Raw genomic sequence first — 21,193 nt, forward strand, 5'->3', positions numbered from 1 at the left:
TTTCACCTAAAATCCAGTGTCTGGCCAAATCAGGTTGGTCCAACATGCATGTGAACTGACTGAAACTTAACTCAGCTTCTGCTGTACAGTCTCCTGAGTGATTTTCTCTTTACTGTAGTCATTGTGCATCAGAATTAGCCAGTGAAGTGACTGAACTACCGAACAAACTCACGATACCATTAAAAACAGCATTTAATACCTTTCAGGATGATTATCTGCCACCAAAGTTCTGCTGGTCTTTGAAAGCTGGTGCACAGTCTCAGCATAGTCTTCTACAGCCTGTTCCAAAATCTGGTGTTTCTTCAACATGGATACTGCACTCTGTTCATCCTGTAATGGTGACAGAAGATGATGGCCCATTCTCCCCACTCCAGTGAAAGACTCTGCATAGCAAGCTCATCTTGTTGTACGAGCAAAAAGCAGCAGCCACAAAGGTTTATAAAGAACTGCTCCAAACTTCTGATGGTTGTAAATTAACAACTGAGTCCACAGAAAATGGTGGACACAGAACGCAAAATAATGAGTGAAAAAGAGTGAACTGCAACAGCTCCTCTGGGATGCAGAACAAAACCACATCAGCTGTGAACTAGCACATTCAATTTCTTCTTCTATGAAGTTCTTTGTGTGTTTACACAACATCGGTGATTGTGCAGAGCTCAGAAAAATGGAACAGTTTCAGGTACCTCGGTGGTCAGGCTTTCCAGCTACAGCCTGGATAAAGACAAGGAATCCTAACGAGCTCATGCCAAAGGGTTTTCCACCAAAGCATTTGGAAACATTCTAATAAAAACTTTTTATGTGTTGAAAAAGGAACAACAACATAAAAACAACTCTCAGTGTTAATTAATATTGTCAGTAAGTCTTGTCATTAAAATAGTTTTTGTTATCAACCTTGGCAATAATCCTTTTCATTTGGATTGCTTGAATATAAAAAGGGGTACAAATCTTTGTTAACAGAAGGATGAACACCCAGGTAATGTGTTATACAGATACTAAGCTGGGTTTTATTTTATCAAATAAATGAACACAGCACATTTATGTACCTGAAAAACAGGAGTTCAACTAATCTGGTATGGTCTGATGCTGTTTTGATTTCACTACGCTAGGAGTAAGGGCAGGCCAGCAGCTGTGGCATCCACTGACTGACCACCAGCCCAACTTCACGGACAGGTGCAACGTGCTGTTCCCAGTGACTCAATACTGATAGAAATCTTGATCTAACTGGACTGTACTGGTAAATCTCGCCTTACAGTTACCATGCACAGTCTGAGTCTGCTTCACAGACTGCAGTAAGGCCTATCATCCACACTACCTGAGACGTCATAACAGACAGAAGAAGATGATCACTTGAGCTTTCAGAAGGGAAATAGCTTTGTTTATGTTACCGTTACATCAGTGACATATTAAATTATGTCACCTGCCCCCCTGCAGCTAAGCAATTAAAATCAAACTAGTGTCACCGTGGAGCTGCTCACCTTGGCTTTCTCTTCTGACATCATGTAAAGCTCCTGCTCACTCATCCAGGCCTCGGCCTCGGCGGCATCGAAGTAGTACTGCTGTGCCCGGTGAGACTCCTCCAGGCGCTTGTGGCGTTTCTCTGTCTCCTCGATTAGGAGGTTCCACAGCTGCTTCAAGTCTGCAAGTCTCTGCTGAATTGCTTCAGCATTAGGGCTACTGTCTGTGATAATGTTTTGACTCCTCTCAAAAATATCATCAATACGAGGCTGATGTCCTTGGATTTCTTTCTGAAGGGTCTATAAGGGAGAAAAACCAGACAAACAAAAAAATAAATGCTGGTCAGGGGTCTCACCTCTAGAGGGGTGGCGAAACACATGCCCTCAGCTCGTGTGGTTAAACTGGGGCTCTGCCCATCATGAGTGTCCTGGAATACGCCACTCCCCACCACAGTCACACCACCACTGAAGCATCCGGAATTTTGTCCCAGGCCTTTCTTTACTCAACTGGTCAGTGCTAAGGAGAAGTAACAGGTAGGGAGCTCCGACAGCACCTACCTGATTTTTCTTTATCAGTAGCTGCACAGTCTGGAGGTTGTGTCCATGATCAGTAGATGTTGCTATAGGCATCCTCTCTCCAACCCACAACTGAAAGCAAGAGAAACAAAGCACAACTGTTTTAACACAACCCCAGATACAGCTAGAACAACAGAGGGTGTTCACGAGGTGCAAAAAGCAGCATTACTATAACATGCTATACTATAACAGAGACATGACTGAAAAGTTTATTCCAAGCTCTGTGAAAGATGTGAGTTTTTCCTAGTGCCTGGGGAACGAGATTTCTTTTGTACTTACAATTTCATCTTCCACATCCCGGTTGAACTGGTGGATTTCTTTGGAGGCCAGCAGGTTTGCTTTTCTTTCATTCAAAGGTTCCAACAACTCCAAAAATTTCTTTTCTACAGTAAGGCGTTTGCCATCTACTTCATCCGTACTCTTCCCTTCTTGACTTAGAGCCCGTGCCTGGCTTTGTAGCTCCTCTATCTCCTTCTTACGAACATCCATTTGATTCTCTAGCATCTAAAACAGAAACATGGCAAAATGACTTCAAAAATAGGGTAAAAGCAATTTATACAACTAGGGTATGTTAATAGTTTCATAAGAAGAAAGAACAGATGCTGGTCAGTAAGGATTTATTGTATTAATCATCACTGTAGTACTCCTGCTGCAAAGTACAAGGTTTAAACACGGATTCACTCTTTCACAACTGCAGCCACCTGCTGGTATTCCTGTTGTGCCTGTTTGTGCAAATCTGGCCAACATGGTGCAGATAAATCACTTCTATCAGTCGCTCACAGGTTATGCTGAACAACTTCAGAGCATGGCTAATTGCAGATGAGAGCTTCATTGTTCCCTGCTGTCCTTACTGCCTTTACTGCAAGAAACCAGGGACCAACCAGCATTGGACACATCTGGGTAGCAGGCAGGCAGCCACGTTACAGATTTTTTCTAAACTGAAAGGATCTCCCATCCTCTCCTCTGAGTGCAGGTAGATGCTCAATGCCTGCACTGTAACCTGTGCTCTCTTTACCTGCTGCTTCTTCAGTAGGATGTTGACACTGGTGAGGTCTTTTCCATAGTCGTCCGACTGAATTTGGCTCTCCAAACCATTCAGCCACTTATCCAAATCAGCACAGCTCTGGGTAAAAAGCTCCGCCTTGTTTGCATCAAAGAGACGCTGAGCCTTGGTCTGAGTAGTGGATTCGAGCTCTTCCCACATCTGATGAAGACCTGTTAGCTTTTCTTTCACTACAGCTTCAGTCTCTGGTTTCTCTGCAATGAGCTGCATTCCCTCCTGCAAAGCAAAGAGCAAGCAAAATGGTTCCTCTTCAGGAGCACTCACAGACTATTACTGAAATTATTCCAATTAGCAAGCATTCAGAATTCCTCATCTGCTGGCAACATCAACCACTCACTTTCTATCTCCAATTATCCAATGACTCTTTCCAGAACAACATCTCCCACATCCTTCTGTTGCAAGAAAGAGTTTCCTGGCAATAGGAAGGTCAAGCAACACCTCCTTTCTCCTCCCCACTACTCATGTTCCTCTGTGGGACTTCCAGGGATGCTGCTCGGACCAGAGTGGGGCAGGGTGCCCTGCACACCTGTGTGACACAATGGGAGCTGCAGCTGAGCAAGCTGCCCACCTGCCTTCCCTGGGGCACCTCACCAAGGGAGTGCTGCAGACCCATTGTAATGCTGGGAGAGGGAACTTATGTCACGAAAACGGAGCTGTGTAACTTACGGGGGATATGTCAATGGTCACAGCAATTACCGTGTGCTTATGGTAGTGTCAGAGAAGAACATTCTTCCTTGGAAAGCAGGACACAGCAGCAGAACACTTGGATGTAAAATATATTTTTATCAATGCAGAGATTCTACTAGCTTTGGAAATGTTTTCTTTCTTTCTAATTATACTTCTACCTCTGCAGCTGGGTGGTGTTAACAATGGATAAAATTCTTTGATGTGAACACTACTGAGAACCCAGAACACTTACTAGCAGTGACCCTGAAAACACGAACAGTGATTGTCAGCTGTGATTCACTACAAAACTTTGGTACTTTGCTGCAATCTGATTTTTCAGAGGTAAAGAATGAGGATGTACTAGCATTACTAAAAAAGTACATCCAGTGCTAAGAGCAGCCTTCTAATTACACCATTAAGGGGTATTGCTATTTGCAGATCAGAGAAAAGCCTCTAATGGGATACAGAGTGCCAAATTGGGAAAGGAAATAAGCAATTAAGCTAACTTACACTGAACAGAAACCTCACTGTCAGGACTAAAGACAGTTTAATTTTCCTTCTTAGTTTTCCAAAGTTGCACATGAGAAATTGGTGGGAAAAAAGTACAGCTCACGACAGAATATAAAAACCTTCATAGTAAGTGGGTGACACGGAGCTGTGAATCTATTAATTACAAAACTGGCTGCACTTTACCTCTTACATTAAGGTGGCATGTGAAAAGGCTGCCTGAAATTCCTGAAAAAATGAAAACCAGCACGGCGGTATGGGTGTCTACATTTATCTATGTTCAGTTATTTCCCAGCCAGTACTTGCCCTTTATTACCTCAAATCACAACATTTGCCCTTCTCACTTTTTGGGTATGAAAAATAGCATCTACCTCACTCCTAACAGTTAAGAATGATTAGACAAAATCAAACTGTCCACTTAGCCTTTGCGTGTTCTGTGAATGTGTCTTGGATAAAAACACTTATGATGGATGAGGAATAAAATGGGTTAGCTGGAGACAAAATGAGACAGATAGTTCCCTACAGTAACGAGACCTCCTGACTGATCTGAACACACGATTCAAGGACCAGTCCTGCAGAGGAACTGATCTCCTCTTTGTGCATAACCATCCTTGACATAGACGGGGGCATGCTTTGGACATTCTTCAGTTACCTTTTCAATCTTCTCCAGCCATTCTTTGTTGGATGCAAGTTCTGCCATAAATGCCTGGTGCTTCAGCCATTTGCTGTGCAGGTTCCTTGCCTCATCGTAAGACATATCCTGGGCTGTAAGCATCTTCTCATTGATCCAGAGTGAGAGCTGAAAAAGAAAACACACGGGTGCTCATGACGACATTTGTAGCAGGAAATAACGCAAAGTATTAAAATGCATGAGATTCACAGACTGTTTTTACTCAGGATGCAGTCAAGGATCTGCCTCTTTAACAATTAACATCCATCTCTGACATATAAACAGCCCCAAACCCAGACAGAAAGGAACCAACTCCATCATGAGCAAAATCAAACACACAGGTCTCCGCCAGCTCAACAGGAAAAGAAGCAGGGACATTCCTACTTTGTGGTCACCGTGTACTTTCATGCTGTTCTTCCCTTGCAACATCATTCATTGTGCTTCCTACTTGAGATGAGGACCTGAATGTCACCACCACGCCCTGTGGAGCCTTACTGGTTTCCCGAGGACACAGCAGACGTACACGCAAATGGAGTGGCATTGCCAAAGTCACCCTCCAGAATAAAACAGAGCCTGCGCTAAATCTTTCACGGAAACACTGAAGGAGAAGAAATATGGTAGTTCTATTTGTATTAAAAGCCTTAAGAATAAAGATGGTTTGGGACCATTAATTCACGTCACATTTTAGCTCTCCCCTACAGTTTTTCTTCACGTAGGTTAAATAAACACTTGAATTTGTTTACTTGTCCGGCCTCCGGCAAGGTTCTCGGCACTGAAGACATTCCTTTTGTCGTTACATAAAATCCAAAACTGCCCGTGTTCTGATTTTCTTCAAATACAAAGGCAAATGAGAACAATTCTCAGATCGACACTGGAGAAAAATCAATACTTTAAAAACAGCTTATTGGCCAAGGGCAAATGGAATGTGAAAGTGATCACAGCAGCCAACATCCAGTTTCCTCCTAGAGTGAGTCTGACTGCTCTGTCCGTTTCTTAGGTGTGGATGAAAAAAACCACTCACTGGAATGTTTACAGAACTTGCAAAAAGATTTAATTTCTGCATATATACAGTTGCCTGCCAAAGAGGAAAACGTCAAAACAAATCTAAGCTTTTTTCCTAGAATGGCAGTTCTGCGATGCACGCCGTCTTGCCGAGGAAGCATCCTGACAAAAAGAGTAACAGAGCACAGGCAGGACTTGCCAGTTCCCCACCAAGTACTCAGGATACAGGACAACAAATTCATTCAGATTCACAAGACGTTTTAAAATTGTCCTTTGCAGCTACTGTTGAGTTCTACAAAAAGGGAAAAATCAAATCAATTGAAAAAAAAAACAAAACCAAAAACTAAATCATCAAAGAAACTCATTTGATTCTGCTTTCAAGTCTAAACAGAAAAATACTCATGGTAACGAAAATCTCCACAGGCTTCAGAGACTGCAGGTAACAGGCTGCCACGCTCCGTACCAATCACAGGCTGCATGAAGGAGTGCTGAGCAGCCCGAAACAAGTGGCTTTGCTCCTGCCTTTCCAGCCAGGACACAGCTGCGATAAGCCTGAAAACTGCACTGCTCGTCTTTCATTGTTTGCGTTCACTCAGCCACTGCATTAAGTCTTCTGAGGATTCAGAAGTGCTTCCTAAAGAAAGGCAGCGAGCTCTGTGCAGCGGATGGGGTCAGCTGAGATGTGGAGGGACGCAGTCAGCCAGTGGCTGCCGGGATAAAACCCTCAGCTCTGACTTCCACACTGCTATTAACGTCCTTCAGATAACAAAGAAGAGCAAACAAAGCACTTCAGGGGTGACTGTTAAAATCTGGTTTTTGAAACCAGTATGGTCCCTGGAAGTCAGCATCTCCAGCGCAGAATTAGATTCAAAAAAATAATACAATCATTTGCTAACACAGCGCCTGACATTTGGGGTGCTCATTTATCCAGGAAACCATGAGCCAGCTGCTAATGGCAGCAGAGCTAGCTTTTAGGTTTCATCCCATCTCCTGCACCCCTACCACAAAATTTTGGTTCTGCCACCAACTGCAAGCTGAGTGTAACACTCCGCAGTGAAAAGCAGGCACGAGCTACGAGAAATACAGAGACAAGGCCCTGTAAATCTGCCAGAGGAACGAGAGAAGGTGCAAGAGGACCGACTGCTGCTGCACTTTGCAGATGCAGAAGGCCCCGCTGGCACGGCCCATCTCAGCGTGTGATGCTGGCAGACGCTGCGCTGTGCCATGAAGCTGGCACACACTCGGGGGGCAGAAGGAAACGTGCAGTCTGGCCAAACACTTTCACTGCGGCATCCCCAGGGAAACAAGCCCAGGCAGCGCTCGGCTTCATGTGCTTACAGGGAAGATCAGCTTTCATCTCCTCCAAGGTGAGCTGTGGAATGGCAGGAAGTCCAAGGAAACGGAACGGCAGAGTTTATCGAATTCCCCCCCCCCCTTTCTCTGAATTTTCTGCTGTTTCAGTCACTCAGACAATTTATTTAACGCATTCATATTTATGAATGTAAGAGAGAGAATGTGAGGAAAAAAAAAAGCAACACCCCGGGATTAGCTGTCCCAGCGTATCTCCTAACAACATGAAAATCTGCTGCACTTTTCTTCGCCTGTGACCCAGAGCTAAGATTTATCACGGCTGAGCTGCTGTTCTGAGCATTCCCTGCCATCTCCTCAAGTGCCACCGACCCAACCCATCGCCTCGCTTCCAGCCAGGGGCAGGAGCCCACACTTCAGCACGGAAGGCTGCTGATGAAGGCAGCTGCCCGAGGGAAGGAGCACACTGCAGAAAGTGCTCAGCCTCTCCCCGCCTTGAGAGCCCCCTGAATGCAGCAGGCAGGAAGGATGAGGGATCGCTGCCCAGCGAAACAGAACTGATTCAAATCTGCCTGCTAACAGCACTCAGCTTCCTGGTCAGAGGTAATGGAAGAGCAAAGGGCGACGTACTCCTTAGGCTCCCATCCCTCTCTGCAGGGCAGTGCTGCTGCTCCATTATGTGCTGGGAGGGCAACAGAGAGCCCTGGAGGGCACAGTGCTGGCAGCCGTGCTGGACCTGGTACAGTCCTGGCCCAACGCAGGTAGCAGTAGGCACTTTGTAACCCCACCAATACAAATCCCACATCTCATTGTGGCCGTTCTCTCAGAAAACAAGCATTCAATTATCATCATGGCTAATATCCTCTCCAAAAGGATTGGAGAAATTTATAATGTTTTGATATTGTACATTCTATCTTTGAAAAGCTCAGTCGAGACATCCAGACTGCAGTGGCTGGAGAAAAACAATCGAGAGAAAAGGCATTGAGGTGGCCAGACACTGGAGCTTTTATGTGCTCCTTTTTCTTTCAGTGACTTTGGGGAAAAAAAAGACCCTAGGGAACAAGACCACATTGACAGAGAAGCTAGAAGAGCTCCAAGAGCCAGGGGGATTTTTGTATTAGAAACGCTACAGAGGAAGGAAGAAGCTGCTGCTAATAACAGCAGAATTTTTGCTAATCTGTCATGTTTTTACTACAAAGGAAGGAACATTGAAGCCAAGTTTCTGGTCATCTTACGCAATGCAGGAAGACAGACTGCATCTAGGCAACCAAGCAGTAAACATCATTTGCCCAGTTTGTGAGCGTCATTTTGTATGATTACTTGTACGAAATCCCAGCTGTGGGGCAATTCCAGTTAGAGACACTGCAGAGACTTCCAGTCTCCCGTGGCTGGATGAAACATACAGCTAATGCAGTCACTCTTGAAATTAAAAGCATTTTTCCCACAGTCACCTTTCTTTGCATGCTTCAGGTATGGACAGCCAGCTTTTAACGCACGTCACAGGCAAGGCCCGTGCCATCTTCAGTATCTGTCAGTACTGCAGGAAATAACCCCAAAATTACTCACTTAATTCCTCATGCTAGGAACAAGGCTATTGGAACTTTAAAATGTTGCTTTCGGTGTGAAGAGTCCAAGTAAGGCCCTAGAAAATCTGGAAAGGAGTGCTGTTTTTGATTTTTTTTTTAAATGTCATAGTACTTAACAACCTTAAGTACATGCAAACTATCAGGTAAATCACACATTAAAAACTACCCCAATTAATTTGCTCCCCTGTTTTCTAAGCTTCTATTCTTCTGACTAGTGTTTTGTACAAAACACTTGAAAAAATATCCTGTATCAGGCCAAATACATATACATAGCCCCCAAAAAAATTCTTAGTATGAGAGTTCAGTGCTAATCGCACCAAATTCTGTGTGATTAACTTACACCACAGCAGAAAGTGTCACTGCTTTTGGCAATTTCCCCTGTTTTTACCTTAGGGGAGGAAAGGAAAAAAATCAGTTTACACAACAAATGGGTTAATTTTTGCAGGGCTCTGGGTGTTTGGTTCTGTTTTGCTTTTGTGAATTGTTTACTCCATACTAAATACCACTGGATGACTTGATTGCAAAATATTGACCATTCCACAACATATGAGGGTAAGGATGCTCTTCTGCAGGATGCAGCCATTAGCGATACCACTGAAAGGAGATAATTTACCTCTTGACAATCCTGAAGAAACTTCTGAAGGTCCCTGTTATCTTTCAGCCTCATCAGAAGTTCGCTGGCTGCTTCGCGGTTCTTCCTGTGTCTAGCCAAAAAAATAACAGCAGAGAATAAGTCTTGAAATAGGCATTGCATGCAAGACTGGTTTGCTCATTTCGGTAGCCTCTCTGGGGTACACATATTGCATGAGTACATGGTGCATCTTTAACAGCCTTCCAAGAGAAGGGCATGTTTGAACTCCAGATATGAACGCGTTATTTAGTGCGGTTACTTCAGTTCAGCACGTATTTGTTTTTGTGACCAGCTAAATACACAGGGAAAATTTTGAAATCAGCGGGATTTCACAAGTGTTACGCGCAGAATTTGGAGCATTAATTTCAAGACCATAGGAAAGTTCAGCCTGTTTGCCAAAAAACATAAGAAAACAATCTTCAAAACTGCAGCAATGGGGCCTCACGCTACGCAGCCTTTGCACGGCGCGTATTTGCTGTAACGCTCTTCATAACACACCTCCTCCATGGCTCTGCACCTCCTCCTGCTAACAACGCTGCAGTCGTTTGTATAACCTTCCAAAAGCTGTACTTAACAAAACCTACATGACACGCTTGCGTATTTCTGCCAGTAGAAGCATTATGCACCTCGGAATGTATTTCTCAGAGCATTTAAGACTTACTGCAGAGGAAAAGCACAGGTTCGACAAAAAGCCCGATTTTTAATTTGGGAACTGCTTGCCCCTTGAAGGATGAACTGTGCTCATCCCCATTCCCCAGGAGCTGGTGGGCTCACCAAACAGACATGGTGCCTGGCACGCCATGCCCGGCGTATCGCTGAACGTGTTCTTGACTGATGCTTAATTTGGAATAGGTTCCCCTGCCATTCAGCAGCTTTGTTACTCATACGGCAATGTAGATGGAGGAGGTAAAGAAGACGATTTTTATTTATTGCTCACTGTGTAAGATTTGATCATATTCATTGTGCTTGGTCTTAAATTAAAATGCCACCGTGCTACGTAATAGAATGAGATAAGTAAGGATAGAGAGTAGGAAATTATTTCATAGGGTGGCAATTTATAAGATGATCTCAGAACATAACAGTAATAGCTAAACAAATCCACGTTAGCAGAGATCTCCAGGGGCTCACAGCATTCTTGAGGGCTATAAATTACGTTGACAACAACTGGCTTAACGTTTCCCGATCTACAAATTACCAGAGCAAGCTCTTCTCCGGGAAGAGAGCAGCGCCTTCAGAAACACCAGGAAAATCCGGGGATAAGTTTTATGTAAAAGCAAGAGGGCTGTAGACAGAGGAAGAGGAGAAAACCCTGTAAAGGACTACAGGAGGCTTCTCTGTTGTCTCAATACAAGCAGCATCTGTATAGCTGCAGCTGTAATCGATGGAGTTACAGATCAGATGGCAGGGAAGACACATGGAACTGTCAAAGCCAGGAGGCTGAAGTCCAAGCCCAGGTAATCTTGACATTTTGGCAGCTGTTATCAGAGAGCACAAAGGAAAGGACATACAAATTGTGCCTCAGGAAAAACCACTGTAAGGTAGCTAACATCATGGGTTTGATTCAGCTCTTTCTTGGCTCATTTATGGATGTTTGGGCAAATACAGTGCATTATTCTGGTTGCTAAAATGAAGCAAGGAATTGTTTGGGTGATTCCATCACGATGATCTCATGGATTTAACGGTGGATGACGTTCTAGACTCAAGTATTCTGGAAAGGGCACAAGTTGTGAAACTAAAAGATTTTCATGACCTTGATTTGAATAAAGAATGAACAGACAAGTTCTTATGCTGAGAAATCTGGAGTTTAAAAAAAACTAACAAAAATGTCTCCCACAGAGTGCTGGAAACACTAACTTCATGAACTATGAAGGGAAAACATGCAGGGAAATAATATAGATGATGAAATATATGTATATATATTTTCTTCAGCGTAACAAATTTGATCTTTGGTGCTCAGACCTAAGTAACTAAAAGGTTGTTTCTTTGTCCAAGGTGGCCTGGAGTGGGACTCAGTGACGAGTATTCTCCGAAGAAGAACAGAGTCAAATTGTGGCAAGGTTTCAACTGGATACTTGAAGATGTGGCTGGGGTATTTTGAGGATGGACACTGCTGGAACAGGAAGGAATTCCTGTATTTTCATCACAGAATTGATGTGTGTTTTTCTTAATGGGAATAAATGGCCTTAAGAAGCCATTTAGTACGTTCTCCTTATGCAGACTGGCTATATCTACACATCATTAATACCCTGTCTATGCTTTCCCCAAATCGTTCTTTACAAGTTCCAGCAGCATATTTCAGAATTTTCTTATTACAGTGCATAACTACTCTTACGATTTGCAAGCTTTTCCTACCCTCTACCACCAGTATGTCAGACAGGCCTTAAGTGGAACAAACAGGCGGGCAGATTGAAGAACAGAACCCTTCAAAATACAACTTTTTACCCAGATGCCCAAAACACCTGGTGGTAAGGAAGCTGCCTGGTCACCCTGCTTCCCTGGCTGCACTTGAGCCTACTGGGTACAGTGAGGCTGCAAGATGGTCCAAGCTGCAGCTCTGCTGAAGGCCACGAGCACTGCGGCGTTCCTGGAGGTGGAGAAAAGCTCAAAGCTTGATGCATGCAGTTTGTTAACAAAGACTGTTCAACTGCTGATTGCTGCTGTTACCATTAAAGTCCTTTTCTTCCGAGAGGTGTGCAGCAAGGAAGGGCCAGGAACCCAGATCCTGCCAGGCTCAGGGCTATCAATGAATGCTCTTACTGATTTGCTAGAACTGTTTTGGAAGAAAATCCCACACTAGCACCGAAGGGTTTGCTCTCCAGATACCAGTTATTCAGAACGACTGCTTGAATTCACCTGCTTTTTCAAGTAAATAATCACATATATTACTTAAATTACAGCAATGTCCCGGTTTACATTAAATAGGTACTTCGCTCTGTATATACTGATGAGGAAACCTCAGATCCAAGTCTCCAAGCTAAGCTAGACCTACATGGAAAATAGCGGATAGGAAATAGAGCATGGAGCGTCTTCCTTTTCTGGCAACAATATGAAGAATCTAAAATAGGAAAATGATGTATGTTCAGCATGAAGATGTGTCTGACCCAAATTACTCCAAGAGCAGAGCACCAAAATTTGCCACAGTGCTCCCAGGCTGTCTCCCCAGAGGGCCCTGAGAAGGCTAACAACGCTGACAACTGACAACATCTCTTGTGGTTTAACTGTAAACCTGTGGGTTTCAAAGCCTCTAATAAATCTTACACATAGCAGGAATGGTACTGCCTGTTACGAATACTGAGACATATGCAAGGCAGTTCTAACTTATTTAACTGCTCCAACGAACAGCAGGCATTCTCTTTTCTGAATAGGCAAGCAGAAGAAATTATTTCAGTTCTCTGCTGAGTAAAAAGTTGCACAAATACAAAATTTGGACTTGCCCCTGTCCTTATGGCAGCATAACTGGGCCTTGTGTGCCACAAGCGTGCTGATGGCTTCCTCCAATCCACCTTCTTTCCTTGTGGTAGCTTTACTCAAACCCATCTTCTCCTTCTCTCGCTTTCTCCATGTCCCTATTCCCATTTATTTTAATTTTGATCTCCACTTAAAGATTGTGTACAAGTTCTATCTCCTACCACACTGCTCCACTCAGCTTCTGCAGTCTCTCCTCCTCCCTCAGCCTGATTCCTCCCATGCCTGTTGAGGTGGTAAGCCCCTGCCCTGAAACGCTGTCTGCTCTCTCAACAGACAGAGGGTTAGCTTGCAAGCGTTACTGTAAAAAAAACACTATTAACAATATAAAAAGCTACAAAGAGCACGGGAAGCATGGAGCCACTGCACATACTTGAGTTTGTTTGGTTTTGTCTTTTGCTATAACAAAAGACAGGAGCTTGGTTGGGAGAGTAATTTTTTGCAAAACCAAAGAGGCTTCCTTTGCCACCATTCCACCCAGCCCTAAGGCTTTGTTCTTGAGGCTTATCATCCTTACAGACTCAGAGAGCAATCACACGGATTTCCTGGATAGCAGCGCACCGGACGGTTTTTGCAGCACTCTGCATAAATAGCTTTGGAATTGAGGAAATGCGTTGAAAACAAAAGTGAGTTTTAAAAAAATACAGCCTCTAGGACTCGCCTGTCCTTCTGAGCAGGACCTGCACACGTGCTGCAGACAGGACAGCCCAGGTGGCTGAGCAGGGTGCCACAGGGACACAGAGGAGGAGCTGGGCTGGGGAAATGGTCATCAGAGCACCACAGTGTAGGGCAACAGGGGCACCTCTACACATCACTGCCCTAAGGAAATTGAGAACAAATGAAGGTGCTGACTGGATAAGCTCACTGTGTTCCAGCGTTGTACAAAAGGCCTATGTAAGTGCTTCCTTTATCTACAAGTATTATCTTCCAGAAAAGGAAATTGTTATCTTCACATAAGGAGACCTGTTTGTGCCTGGACTTGGGTTCTCAGCTGCTGCAGCTGGAAACCCAATTAAGTGAACAAACTCAGATCCGAGATTGCTTTCACATCATTGCCTTTTTCTGGTCTTTGCAGATTCTCTTCAGAATTTAAAGACAGTCAAGCTGGCCAGAGAAAGAATGAAAATGTGAGCTAACTTTGGGGTTAGGATGCCAGAGGGCCCACACAAGCTCTTGAAATAGGAACATTCACCTTTTTTGAAAGCCTTGGGCCACAGCTAAAACAGGTACACATATGGCGTGAAATGTTTACTAAAACAGGAAAGGTACAACATCTTCTGCACTGCTTCAGTTCAGTTGCTCTTTGAAGATAAAAGCCTCTGGCAACCTGAGCTTCCTGACTGCAGGAGGATGCAAGTCTGACAGAAGGTGGTCAGTAGTACCTGACATAAAAGTTCTGCAGGAGCTTACTGCCATGTTCTGATAATCACGATTGAAAACCACTTTGAAAGACTCCACTGTTATTCAAACCAAATGAGGACAGAACTATAAATCATAGTCATCGAAACCAAACATTCGGTTCTCAAAGAAAATGAAACTCTTAAAACGTCTATAGCAGTCACACCACAGCTAAAGAGAAAAAGCAAAAACCTTTTTCTAGGATGAAAGCTGCATTTGTACCAAGGCTTTCTAATCTCATTTCAGAAGGGCCAGACAACTTGGAAAACACGATCAAAGCCAAGTGGGTGGGGTAGATAAAATGCCAATTACGCTCTTGAAGAGCCATGTTCCTTCCCCAGAGGAAGGACAGGAATATATTATTCTAACTGAATCAGCTAGGAGATAGCAGAGGAAGTTTAAGGCTTGTAGAACCAGGTACAGGTATTGCTATAGGTTCCACTAGAGTATGCGCTCTGATAATACTCCAAGAACTATGCAGCAACACTCCTGCAGCCAAATTCTGGGTAGTGAGCTCATTCCCTAATAAGTCTAGAAAATGGGAGAGGTAACATTTAATTAAGGTAACCAAGCACATTTTTGAAACATTACAGTTCCTACTTTTACACAGGACAAAGAAAACAGACTGCAACAGACATTTTCTAACACGTTACTTTGCCTTTCTGTTCTGGTAAAATACCACCTCTCCGAGAACACAAATGAAACACAAACAGCTACATTCTGCTGTCACTCTGACCTTACCTGTCATCAATAGAGTCCACTTTCTCCTGGATTTTATCAGAGTTAATGTTCCCATCACTAACTAGCCTCCTGCCTGTCTCTACAACTGCGTTGATCTTTTCTTCATTCGCATCCATGGTGGTCATGAAATCCTCCTGTTTTTTAATAGCAGCTTCTGCTCCTTCCAACGTAGTGGGCATTTCTGTGTGTGCCAAAACATACTCCTGTGTTTAAAACACAAATCAGAAAGATAAAAGTATTGCACTCGGGCAATGCTGTATGCTCTGTCAGCAGATTCACCACCAAAGAAAGGCCTCCTAAGAACAGTTAATAGTAAATACAAAGAGCAAATTGCAGTAAGAAAAAAAAAGTAACTTATCTGTTCCCAGCTTTCCTGCTGAACAATCTTGTTTTTTAGCTCTTTGCAATATAAGATGTTAACTCATGGAAATGAAGCAAAGTGGATCTTGATTACTTACCTGGTTATTAAGGAACGCTTCTGCTTGCTTGGTATCTCTGAGAAAGAGCTGGTAGGCATGAGACTGGGAAAGGAGATTTTGCCTGTTCTCCCACATTTTGTGAAGCTCATTCCATCCTGTGTCCAAAGCTTGTAGGCGCTGGCGTAAGAACATGTACTGAGCATCAGTTTGCCCTTGTGTCACCATCTCACCCATGTCCCTCATTTTCTGATAGTCTTCCTCATAATTGTTGATTTCGTTCTTAATATTCTCATGTTGAGTGAGCAGCTTCTCAGCCTCCGTCAGCGTGTTCGGCATGTCTTCAGAGGCAATGGCAGTCTGCGTTCTGGATAGCCAAGACTGGAAGTCATCCAGATCTCTCAGGAACTGCTGCAGTTTGCTTGCCTCTCCAAGAGACTCCTCTCGGTTTTTCAGGGTGGTCTTCATTTCTTCCCATACATCATTGATTTCTGCAAGCCGTGAAAGGATAGCTTGCGCCTGGTCAGGATGCTCTGATTCCAACTTTTCTGCCTCCTTTTGCAGGTCACTCAGCTTAGCTTCAATGGCTACCAGGTCACGTTCCATGCCTGTCAGCTTCCGCTGCAGAGCCATCACTCCAGCTAGATCGTTACCCAAATCTTGTGTGGATTCAATCACTTTGGTCTTTTCCCTGATCCAGGACTTGGTTTCATTACATTCAAGGTGGTAATTCTGGATACTTAAGGCAGAGATCAGGGCATCCTTCTTCCTGTCTACGAGTTCTCTGAACTGGCTCCATCTGAAATTTACCAGGAGAAAAAGGCAGACAAATTGAGACTTGTGTACAGCAAGGGAAAAGGGTTTGGCAACGCTGCTGAGCGAGCACTTACTCAAATCAGCTTGTGAAGCCATGAAATAACCTAAATCATTATTCAAAATCTTTTCAGCCCTTTCCATATTGTTAATAGTTGTAGCAAAACAGCTATTAACCAAGCTATGGCATTTATTAGAATATGCCAAGTATCAGCAAAACTGAGTCCTTCCAAGTATAATTTTTCCTTAAGTGAAAAATTGCTAGCTACCTCTAATTTTCACACTAAACACACTCTCTCAATGGACTGTGAAGCCAGAAAATGATTGAGTTTAGATGAGATATTACATTGGTTTCTTTTTTATCATAACAGCCACTACAGTAAGCTTCCACCTCTCAAGCTGCGGTACTGACGCGCTCAGGACCTGGTTAAAGTCAACTGCAGAATTCCATCTGTTAATCAAATATTTCAATGACACAGCTCTCTTTGCTTTTGAAGCTTTATAGTTGAGGGCTTACCTTGAAGATATTTGACATAAGAATACCAGAATGCATTAAAAAACACATATAAGAAATACAAGTGACCCCACTGTACTTTCTTCATCCAGTGTCACATTTGTCGTGAGTGTCAGGCCCTCTCTTACCTCGTGTTGAGTTTATCTTGCTGTGCTTTTATCTCCTTCTCACTTGGATGGCCGCTATGCATTAGCTGTCTTGCAATTTGGTTCACTACTGCAACGCGGGAAGCCTGATTGTTCATTTCTGGTTCTAAGCTTTCAAATCTGGAAAAAAAAAAAAAATCAAAGGCATTAGAGAATCAAAGTCGTGGGCAAGCTGACAAAGGCAGCTGGTGCAAAAAAAATTTCTACCCAGTACTCCCCAAACTTCCCGGTAAAGCCATTCTCACCTGTGCTGGATCACTTCCAGGTCCTCCAGCTTCTCTGGAATCTGCATATTATTCAGCCACTTCTCCTTCTCGTCAATCCAAAGTTCACAAGCATCTGCCTCACTGAACATCTTATAAAGAGCAAGGGTATCCTGCAAAGCCTGTTTACGCAGCCGAGTCAGCTCAGCAACCTCCTTGTATCTTTCTTCTATTCCAGACAACCTGCCTTGCACATCTGGAGACCCGGCATGCTCCTGGGGTAGAGCCTTTGCCTGTTCATGAAGCGAGTCAATGGTTGGCCGGTAGCTTGCAATCTCTTCAGCAACATCCTTGTGTTTCTTGACCAAGGACTGAGTGGAATATTCATCATGGCCAACATCATTGCTGGAGACAATTTTAAGGATGTCCAACATCCATGCATCGATGTCATCAGCATCAGCCTGGAACTGGTGAAGGAGAGAGGCTTCCTCCAGCCGTTTCTTCCTAATGGCAGATAACTGTTCCAAGTTAGCCCACTGCTCCCGAATATCCTTAATTCTTTCTCTGATTTTCTCAGACCCAAAATGCTCTTCCGCGATCATGTCTTCACCTTCTTTTATCGCCTGCTGAAAGTGCCCACTGCGACCACTCATTTCATCTTCAAATGCCTTATGTTTACTCAAGAGTCGGACGACACTGGTTAGGTCCTTCCCGTAGTCATCGGATGAAAGGATCTGCTCCTTCTCCCTGATCCAACCCTCTTCTTCAGCCATTTCCCAGAAGAATTTCCAGAGGCGCCGGGACTCCTCCAAGCGGGCCCGGCGCTCAGCTGCGAGCTGGCACAGCTCTTGGTAACAGAACTCCATGTGAGCGACGCGGTCCCTAATAACCTGTGGGTCACATGGCTTGTAACCTGTGCAGATAGAGAATGGATGTTACAGTGAGGTCCTACCCATTTTCACCTCTACACCTGGGACATACATGTGAGTTCTTAACTCCTGCTAGATCCATCTGCAAAGTTTACGGTAAACAATCCATGGTTAGTCTCCTGAAACAATGGTAACTATCCAGATTTCACTTAAAACTTAAAGTTTTAAGTTTCCAGACCACGACTTAAAAAAATAAACAGGGTAAGATATTCACAACCTTATCAGTGAAAAATAATTCACTACTCCAGATTTATATTACAAAAATAAACATTATCTACTCTAGCTAATGTAATTAACTTAGTGGAATTGCTTTGAATTAGCATAAATTGGGGAAAATGCCACACTTAGCTTAACAATTTCTTAATGCTTGTATTAGAAACACAAAAGGGAACTAATGCTACAAAGTTACAGCAGCTGCTGGTTAGGAATATGACATCCCAGGGGGAACACAAAGCCACACTGGAATCTTGAGTGAGTTACCTGGATGAATTAATCATTGACACAGTGAGTAAAGGAACAAATAATGGTGGATTCTCTTATTCCAGTGCTTAACTTAACCTAATGTGCCTTGCAGAACTAATGAGGCTCAAGCACAGCCTCATACATAATTAAGCTTAAGAAGGACACATTGACTGCTAGTTACCTTCTCCATCGGTGGCAAACTTCTGAGCAGATGCATTGACCCCTCTCACTCTCTCAGCCTGAATAGCAATGTCAGCTTCCACCAGAGCATGTTTCTGCAACAGGTCTTCCACTCCTAACAAGTGTTTGCCATAGTCTTGTGACAGCAGAAGCACCTGATCAAAATGTAAAAGGCAGGTAAAAAGGGCTGAAGGCCATAAGCTATTTGTTTCTTAATCACAGAATGACTTCTTTCTGCCTTACGCTGCTCTCTATTTTTACGATGATTTAATTCCAAATTAACACCAGGAACACAAGCAGAATTATTTCAAAATTCTAGAGACATGACTGATGCGAATTTGAACCAACACTTTTCAAATAAGCAGCAACCATGAAGAACTTGGCCGTGCTCTTTAACACAGTTCTAAGTCTGGGATGAAGAAAAGCTGAGTTAGCTCAGCAGGCCCAAAGCAATGTGCTCTGTCCGGGTACTGTGAGCTGCCACTGAGCTACGTGCATCTTTCTTTCTCCTGTCAGCTTACAAGTTCTGCTGGCTGAAGGACAAGAACAAAGTTACAATTCTTGCCTTTCTAAGGTCCCAGCAGAACAGACAGGAAGATATTTCATGCTTTTTAAAGCACAGTGGTGAAGAGGTGACTCCCACGTAAGCGGTGCTGAAGATATTCAATCTAACTCCTTTTCACCAAAATCTGCATCCTCGCCCAAGCCTGACCAAAGCCTCTGGCCCCTATGACAGAGGCATGAACATGAAAAGTGGCTTTTTATAGAAGTAAGCCTGTTCCTTTTCCTTATTGTTTTTAATCTTTATTTTAAAAAAAAAAAATCATCATTTATAAGGTATAAGGAATTTGTTCACTGCTTATAAAATTGCCCACTAAACCAGAAGGGCAAAACGAGTCTTAAAAATGTACCAAAGAAAAGACATGTATCCCTCTCTAGAATATTTATTCTATGTTCTCAAGCGGCTAACATCTACCTTCATCTCATCCATCCAGTCCATAATGTACAGCATTTCCTGGAAAATCTTTTGTAGGCCAAGATTCATTTCCAGCCGTTGTCTCCGTGCCCTGAGTAGCTCCAGGAGGTACTCCCACAGGCGTATAACGTTGTCCTTTCTTGCAGTAATGCGTTTGATATCATGATAATTCTCAGTCTCAAGCTCCTTTGCAACTGCAACCACAGCCTGCACTCGCTCTTCATACGCTGCAATGTCTGTTTCAATGGCCTCATGCTTTTTCGTTGCAGCTTCTACTGCGGGAAGGTCAAAGCCAAAGTTATCCTGCAAAGACAGAGACAGCTCTTCAGCAACGGCTGCTGAGCAGAAAAGCCCTAATGCTCACACTTAAACGTGATTTCTGATTGTGCTGAACACTCTTGATAGCAACTGGAGATCTCAAAATGCTCTGAAAACTCTTCTGATAAAGTCAGAGATGTAATCTTTGGGGAAAGAATCAGGGTGGCCACCAGGATTACCCTAGGGTTTTCTTGGGTTTTTGTTCATTTTGTTTTAAATCCATCTCTAGTAAATAATAATAACTGGGCTAATTCCATTGAACTGAACTGAATATTCAGATAAAGAAAATCTTGACTGTGGGTGTTTATCTCCATGAGTTTCTCCTGACTACAGACTGATAGATTCCAAGAATGAGAATGCCAAATGCATTAAAGATAGGACAGTAATATATACACTAAAATACATTTACACACACATACAATACATATATAGAGATTCAGTAAAATAAGTGGCATAGGAGAAAAAACACTCTCTTTGCAGGAACTGTGTCCTTTAAGTACTTGGAATCATTTTAGTCACACAGATAATTCCTGAAAGAGGCACCTGAGAAACCAGACGTTGATTTTCACTCAGCCAAGTTTCTCTCATAGCTGCCTTGCGATCAAATCTGCGTGCAAGTTGTTCCAGTTTCTCTTGTCTGATGAGCTCATTTCGCAGTGCCAGTTCTCTTTCATGTTCAGCTTTTTCCAGTCTTTCCCAGGCCTGAAGATGTGGAGGGAAAAAAAAAAAGTGAAAAAAAAACCCAAACAAACATGCATCTTCTAAACACACACTCATCCAATGAATTGAGTTCGTTTCACATGAAATCAGCACTGAAGTCACTTCAGCCAAGTTTTGCAGAATTGGCTGATTTATTTATGTGCCAGTATATCTGGTTTACATTGGCCGGCCCTACACCTTGTCTGCTAATGCAAGGGCATGACTTCAACTTTGGTCTCCATTTGTTCATTCCTTTTCTGAACAAGAGGTATATGTCTTATTTATCTCAGATGCGTTTTCTTGAGTTCATTTGTTATTTGCCTCCACTGAACCTCACACAAACCACCTGGCTTGAACATGTAAGAGCAATTCTTCCAAAACCTTCTGAGTGCAATTCCCAAAGAAGGGATTCTATCTTTCTCCTTTAGGAACAATTAGATATTTGTGGCCTCTCCTCCTAAAATCAATTT

General features: G+C 43.3%; 1 protein-coding gene across 2 annotated transcripts in view; it reads right to left on the reverse strand.

Annotated features, from left to right (window-relative positions):
- The window catches only part of SPTBN1 (spectrin beta, non-erythrocytic 1), a 90,650-nt gene that overhangs the window by 20,421 nt on the left and 49,036 nt on the right, over positions 1-21,193 (reverse strand). For both annotated transcript variants that reach the window (XM_021392828.1, XM_021392829.1), the window contains exons 10-23: positions 20,568-20,726; positions 19,707-20,009; positions 18,732-18,885; positions 17,202-18,072; positions 16,939-17,076; positions 15,526-16,282; positions 15,068-15,270; positions 9,446-9,536; positions 4,919-5,065; positions 3,046-3,309; positions 2,310-2,534; positions 2,013-2,102; positions 1,476-1,754; positions 200-330 (exon numbers count right to left, since the gene is read on the reverse strand). In XM_021392828.1, the coding sequence (XP_021248503.1) occupies positions 200-330; positions 1,476-1,754; positions 2,013-2,102; positions 2,310-2,534; positions 3,046-3,309; positions 4,919-5,065; positions 9,446-9,536; positions 15,068-15,270; positions 15,526-16,282; positions 16,939-17,076; positions 17,202-18,072; positions 18,732-18,885; positions 19,707-20,009; positions 20,568-20,726 (3,812 nt within the window). The remainder of the gene's footprint in view (positions 1-199; positions 331-1,475; positions 1,755-2,012; positions 2,103-2,309; positions 2,535-3,045; positions 3,310-4,918; positions 5,066-9,445; positions 9,537-15,067; positions 15,271-15,525; positions 16,283-16,938; positions 17,077-17,201; positions 18,073-18,731; positions 18,886-19,706; positions 20,010-20,567; positions 20,727-21,193) is intronic.

Source organism: Numida meleagris, chromosome 3, assembly GCF_002078875.1.
Source record: "Numida meleagris isolate 19003 breed g44 Domestic line chromosome 3, NumMel1.0, whole genome shotgun sequence".
Classification (NCBI taxonomy): domain Eukaryota; kingdom Metazoa; phylum Chordata; class Aves; order Galliformes; family Numididae; genus Numida; species Numida meleagris.